This window comes from Poromitra crassiceps (genome assembly GCF_964638095.1).
Source record: "Poromitra crassiceps genome assembly, chromosome: 4".
Taxonomy (NCBI): domain Eukaryota; kingdom Metazoa; phylum Chordata; class Actinopteri; order Beryciformes; family Melamphaidae; genus Poromitra; species Poromitra crassiceps.
In genome coordinates, this window is record NC_139626.1 from 56150453 (window position 1) to 56157926 (window position 7474).

The following is a 7474-nucleotide window of genomic DNA, read 5'->3' on the forward strand; positions in this document are numbered from 1 at the left end:
TTTCTTTTGGTTGCCATGGTTTCTTATATCTTCCTGTTTCGATGGTCAATGAGTGGTCAGTGAGCCTGTACCTGGTGATCATCTGTCTCTGCTTCCTATCTCTGACAGCAGAGAGATATTCTGACAGTTCATAATCTCTGTTTAGGACCAGATAACATTGTAATCTGTCTACTGTGTCTTTTACTTTTTTCTTTCCAATGATCTAAATAGATTTATTTACAGACTTAGAATTGGATTGACTCTGATTGGTGTTTGTGAAGCAGTGCTGGTGTGAGCCTGCTCAGAGTGTGTCTGAGGAGGAGGAGCAGTTACTCTCAGCACCATCTCTCTCTCTCTCTCTCTCTCTCTCTCTGTCTCTCTCCATCTCCGACCCTGCCCTCTCTCTCCATGTCTCTCTCTCTCCCCTCTCTCTCTCTCTCCTCTCTCTCTCTCTCTCTCTCTCTCTCTCCTCTTCTCTCTCTCTCTCTCTCTCTCTCTCTCTCTCTCTCCTCGTCTCTCTCTGACAGCCTGCATCTTTACACAAAGCTCTCACATGTTATTTGGCACAGTTGAAGACAGTTGAAGCCTCAAATCTTTCTCAGCAGCCTCCAGTCTTTCTTTTTTTTCCAATATTTTTTTTTCAAAATGTTTATGAAACAATATACGAGACAATACCAGACAGACAGGCTCAGACACGGGGGGGGGGGGGGGGGGCATACATACATCATTGACATGTAACATTGCAATGTGGTGCTACCAGCTGCTCAAGGCGCTTATGTATGTAATAAAGTGCTTGGGATCTCACGCAAGGGGTCCACAAGACACCAGCCGGGCAAGCCAACCATCACCCCCAACCTCAGTCAAGCTAGCATCCAGTCTTTGATATTTAGTCTCCCCTCTCTCTCTCTGTCTCTCACCGGCTGGCCTGTTAGCTAAAATCCATAGCCTGGTAAACCAGCCGTCATGTGAACTCACATTTCATTTGGTTCTGCGTGATGGTCTGGACCCAAAGCCAGTGGGGGGGGGGGGGTTTAGCAGAAGCGGAAGAGCGGAAGAGCCAATCAGCGACTGCGCTGTGATTGACAGCGCAAGTTGGCCAAGTTGGCCAATCAGATGTCTTCGCCATTCTCCCGAGTGGATTTGGGTTTGACTGGATCCGACGCTGATTGGCTGAAGGAGTTGTCTGTCAAGTCAACTACGCCCGCCCATGCTCCCGCCCCTGCTAAGGACTGGGTGAAGAGTTGGGTCCAGACCGTCTCGTAGAACCAAATGAAATGTGAGTTCATGTGACGGCTGGTTTACCAGGCTATAAAATCCTCCTGGTTGATTTTTTTCTGGGGAGGTTATCACTGGGTCTCACAAAGTGTTCTGTATTTACCAAGGGAGGAGGGTGGCCAAGGGCTAATACACCTCTTTCACCGCTTCAGAGACTGTGTGAGGCTCAGCCCTCTCTTCAATGTGCTGGTTTGCTTGTTTGCTTTTCTTGGTCCCGTTTTTACTTTTTCTCTCTTTATTTTTGGTCTCCAGTGTGGCAAGAGTAAACAGAGGATGGGACAGATTGTAAATGTCTTGCTGGGGCAGGCAAAGATGACGGTGTACCTCAGTAGGAAGAGGAAAATAGATGCAGATGTCCAAGTAGACCCTGTAGTCTTGTTTAAAGCTCTGGTTAGGGTGAGAGTAACCATAGACTATGAGTAGGCTACTACAAGAGAATGCAGGACATGGGAGTGTTTCAGAGCAGGTGGTGTCTGGGGGAAGCTGTGTGCAGGCTGGAGGGAGGAGAGCTGCTTTTTAACACACAGTTGGGATGAGGGGGCTTGACAATGTGTATGAATGTCCATGACCGGTCGGTTTTGTTTTGTTTGGTGTTGCTGTGTTGACATTTTTTTTGAAGGGGTTGCATTGGTTCTGTTTTGTGTTTTGTGAAACTTGTTTGTCCTCTGCCATGATGTACATGTTGTAGGTAGAGGTTTCATTAAAGGCTTGTTAAAACTCAAACTCTCTCTCTCTGTCTCTCTCACGCGCTCTCCCTCTCAGACCCCCTTCTCACCAAATGCAAATATTGCAGGATATTTGTCCAAACTATTTTATGAAGTAGGCCTACTTCCAGTTTGTTCGGGACAATCATAGCCTGAACACGAGAGCTAGCATAGCGAATTTGAAACTACCCAAACTGAAAAGCAAAATTGGGACAAGAATATATTCCTCTATACCAGGGGAGAGGAGTGGAACAAGATCCCTAACAAAATTAAATCTGCAAATTCTCTGAATGTTTTTAAAAACATAAAAAAATCTAAAGCATTTTGAAAGCTAGAGTGAAGCTAATTGGTGAGGGGGAAACTGGCATGGCCATTTTCAAAGAGGTCCCTTGACCTCTGACCTCAAGATATCTGAATGACAATTCAGTGAGTGTGGATAAAACTCCCCATTTTAAGTTGCTAATCTTATGTTGCTGATGTTATTAATGTATTACATTAACACACTAATGTATATTTACTACATATCTTGTATACTGTACATAACAGATGTATACTTGTTTTATGTTTTATATTTTGTGTAACCTAACAGCTGTATTCTATATTCTGTATTCTGTACCCTGTTTTTATTCTTGCCTTATAACATCTAGGGATAAACATTGCAAACTAGCTTAGGCTATTATGTCAGGATATATAACAAAGACTGTTTCCTGTGAATGCTCTATGTTTATGTATCTGTCTCTATAGAAATACACTTTTCAATGGGTTCTATGTGTAGCATTCACAGGCTTTAGCTTACTGTCCTTGTTCACTGTATAATAACAGGATAGAGAGAGGGAGAATTTAACTTGCTGTATTTGGTATTTACTTTATTCCGCACTGGACTGACAGGAACCGGAAGCACACAACAGCATACCCAACCCACCATCGCCCTCCGGTGGCACCCGGGGAAAATGACCAAGGACTACATCATCAAATACATCACACTATGGGTACCCACAAGTCTCTCTTTTACAGACATGCACACTTTATGCTAAGTAATCACACACACACACACACACACACACACACACACACACACACACACACACACACACACACACACACAGTTTTATTTTGACCTATTCTATTTGAATATTTCTGCATACTGGGGTCCATAAACAGTCTTGGAATTGCATAAATTGGTACGAGTGGAAAGCTGAGACTCTTGTGTATTCAATGAGCCAAACTGTATTCATGTGTGGTGATGTTATGTTCCTATTGGAGCCATTTAATTGGAGTGAGATTTTTTTTAAACTTGACCTCACTGTATAAAATGATATTGTGACCTCTAGTATAATCATAGTCATGAAACTTTACAACCACAAACTAGACACATAGGACAGGCCTATACCGGCCTCTCTCTCTCTCTCTCTTTCATTCTATTGGTGTTTCTCTCTTTCTCTCACCTGCTCCTCTCTCTCTCTCTCTCTCTCTCTCTCTCTCTCTCTCTCTTGGTCTTTCTCTCTTTCTCTCACCTCCCCCCCTTGTGTGTTTTCCAATTGCGTTTGATAGCGAGCGCCATGTGAGCAATCCCTGTCGGCTTTCACATCCATGCACGCTCTAACTCGCTCTACCAAGCTTTCTCTCTCTCCTCTCTTTCCTCTCTCCCCCTCTCTCAATGACACACAGAGGCTTCAGCAGCAGATACAAATCAAGTCATGTTTCTGTTTTTCATCTGTGGATTTTGATGTGTATTTTTAATTTCTGTTTCTGTTTCTGTAATATAATTACCAAACTATATAATGTATATAATCTAATATTTTAAGATGTGGTGATGCTGATGATAATAATAGCTCAGGGAAATGTCCATAGCTTTCTGACAATGTGGTCCTCTGAACAATATAGTTGAATAGTCCTGACCTATAGGGCATTCAGGGGATGTACAGTATGGCTTTCCTGCTATATTTACAATAAGGTGTTTCTGAGCAATTTCCAGAACAGAAGTGCTCACCAGCCAATTACCAAAATTATAAGTTCCACCATAATGTTCTAAGTCCTTATACACTCTAAACTTTCAACATTTGAATAGACGTCTAACCAAAACACAATGTTTATTACAGATTTATAGAAGAACTTGCCACACAGTGCTGATAACCACAGTGCTGATAACCTATTGTTTTACTATATAAAAATAATTGCCCCCTCACACTTTAACTGCCCCCTCAGTCACTTCATTGTGGACCTGTTTATAACTGAAGTAATAAATGGTCTGATCAAAGAGTTAGTTACCTGTGACAGTCAGAGTGACTCCAGGTGAAGCAGTGTAGCTCCCAGCTGAATGGTTTGTTGTGAAGCTGAACTTACACACGTACACAGCGGAGTCGCTCTCTCTCAGGTCTGTGATTCTCAGGCTGCAGTTCCTATGATCTCCACCATACTCCACACGACCTGCATACTCTGAGTCTGTTGTCACATCCACAGGTCCACCACCCTCCTCTTTAAACCACAACGTCTTCTTCACTGTGACAGGAAGGTCATCTAGGTAGGCTGGGTATGTGTAGGAGCAGCGTATGTCCACTGTTGATCCTTTGATGGCACAGATCTCAGTAGGAGTGTAAGTCACTCCACAGTATTCCGGCTGTACCACTGTAACACAGAGCACATCACAAACCACATCACATTCACAAACACATTACGGGGGGCAGTCTGCACTGTGGAGGAGGAGGGGCTGAGGGGGGCAGTCTGCACTGTGGAGGAGGAGGGGCTGAGGGGGGGCAGTCTGCACTGTGGGGGAGGAGGAGCTGGACATTTGTATTTGAGTGTGAGTAGCCGCTGTGGCTTTGTTAACCTGGCTTTCATTGCATTGCATCTGTGGGGTTTGTTGGTGGCGTGTTTTTTTTATCCCTGCTGTGTGTGTGTGTGTGTGTGTGTGTGTGTGTATGTGTGTGCGTGTGCGTGCGTGTGTGTGTGTGGCAATTGAGTTTGTTTAGTTTTTGACATTGTTAGGTCGCTCTGTTTTTTTTTAAGATAAGTTGACTGTTCATTAAAGGCACATCAAAAGTCAAAGTCTATTGGTCTTTCTCTCACCTCCCAGCCTTGTGTGTTTTCCAATAGTCTTTGATAGCGAGCGCCATGTGAGCAATCCCTGTCGGCTTTAACATCCATGCACGTTCTAACTCGCTCTACCAAGCTATCTCTCTCTCTCTCTTTCTTTCTTTCTTTCTTTCTTTCTTTCTTTCTTTCTTTCTTTCTTTCTCTCTCTCTCTGTCTCTCCTCTCTCTCTCTCCCCCTCTCTCAATGACACACAGAGGCTTCAGCAGCAGATAAAAATCAAGTCATGTTTCTGTTTTTCATCTGTGGATTTTGATGTGGATTTTTTCATTTCTGTTTCTGCTTCTGTAATAGAATTACCAACATATATAATGTATATAATCTAATATTTTAAGTTGTGGTGATGCTGATGATGATAATAGCTCAGGGAAATGTTCCAGTCCACGGGCCCTTAGCTTTCTGACATGTGGTCCTCTAAACAATATAGTTGAATAGTCCTGACCTATAGGGCATTCAGGGGATGTCCAGTATGGCATTCCTGCTATATTTACAATAAGATGTTTCTGAGCAATTTCCAGAACAATTACCAAAAATACAAGTTCCAGCATAATGTTCTAAGTCCTTATACACTCTAAACTTTCAACATTTGAATAGACACCGAACCAAAACACAATGTTTATTACAGATTTATAGAAGAACTTGCCACACAGTGCTGATAACCGACTGTTTTACTATATAAAAATAAATAATAATTGCCCCCTCACACTTTAACTGCCCCCTCAGTCACTTCATTGTGGAGCTGTTTATAACTGAAGTAATAAATGGTCTGATCAAAGAGTTAGTTACCTGTGACAGTCAGATTAACTCCAGGTGAAGCAGTGTAGCTCCCAGCTGAATGGTTTGTTGTGAAGCTGAACTTGTACACAGCGGAGTCGCTCTCTCTCAGGTCTGTGATTCTCAGGCTGCAGTTCCTATGATCTCCACCATACTCCACACGACCTGCATACTCTGAGTCTGTTGTCACATCCACAGGTTTACCACCCTCCAGTTTAAACCACAACGTCTTCTTAACTGTGACAGTAAGGTCATCTAGGTAGGCTGGGTATGTGTAGGAGCAGCCTATGTCCACTGTTGATCCTTTGATGGCACAGATCTCAGTAGGAGTGTAAGTCACTCCCCAGTCATCCTGAGGCTGTACCACTGTAACACAGAACACATCACAAACCACAATCACATTCACAAACACATTACAGGACAGACTTGCATCTGCAGTGGAGCTGCTGGAGTAGAACTGCAACACACACACACACACACGCACACACACACACACGCACACACACGCGCGCGCACACACACACACACACACACACACACACACACACACACACAGACACACACACATACATACACACATACAGTATATATATGAAGAGTTCATTTGCAAAAACAGGTAAACGCCATTCTTAAAATGAAAAAACAACACCTGTTTGATACTCCCTGGACTGCACATACAAAACATTTTTGAGGTAATCTATGTGGAGATTACCAGATGAATACGTTTTAGTTGTAATTGATAGTAGAAATGTACCAAAAATAAATAAATTACAATATAAATACATCAATATCTAATTTGAAACCATAAAAAATACAAACGGAGATACCCGTTTTTGCAAATTAACTATATACTATATATATATATATTGTTCTGACCCCTGGTTCAGTTTACTTTACTGGTCCATTACCGCCACCTAGTGGACATTAGGTTTAGTATCTATCTTTCCTTTAGTTTCGGTTTCATTTCAGTTGAATCAAGAGCAGTCCACCATGTGCTTATGAAAACGTGTTCTCCTTTCACTTTAAGCCTTGGAGTTGATATGTCTGTAAGTAAACTGTCAAATGTTAATAGAATGAATGTTTTAATGGTAAAATTATTCTTTAGAAGTAAAATGTTAGTTTATTTGTCAAATGAATGTAGACTACACATGCTGGTAATTGCTTCCACTTGTTAGCTTGCTAGCTACTGTAACTGAGGGGTACTGCAAGGCCTATGCTAAGCTAATAGCTTGCTAATTCATATTCTAATACTTACCTGAGTTACTTACCATCCTGCATATTTGTTTTAAATTGAAATACTTGCCTGCCGTATGCTTACCTGGCATGTTACCTGTGAAGAGAAATAATTGAAATTCATAGTCATTTCATAAGCAATTTATTTCATGTTTATACTTTGTTAATGAATATTTCATAGGCTACATGAAACTATATACATTCTCACTGATGTTACTGTATGCATATATGCACTATGTGTGCAGTGTAGTGATACATGCCTTTTTTGTTGTATTTCTCAGTTTTACAGAAACGACCATCAGTAAAGCCACACGTTTTTGAACAAGACGGTTTTATTGGAGTTTTTGTTCGCTATCTGTCAAGCCTTGCACAGACACGCAATCGTAAGGACAGAATAGTAAAAAGACATTAAATACCAG

At 41.9% G+C, this 7474-nt stretch overlaps 1 protein-coding gene across 1 annotated transcript in view; it reads right to left on the minus strand.

The window, feature by feature from the left end:
• LOC310775855 (uncharacterized protein) overlaps positions 1–7147 on the minus strand; it is a gene marked incomplete at its 5' end in the record, with an annotated part of 77253 nt that extends 70106 nt beyond the window's left edge. The window contains one exon of the mRNA XM_083635981.1: positions 7141–7147. Coding sequence (XP_083492107.1) covers positions 7141–7147 — 7 coding nt within the window. The remainder of the gene's footprint in view (positions 1–7140) is intronic.
• Between the last annotated feature and the right edge of the window lie 327 nt (positions 7148–7474).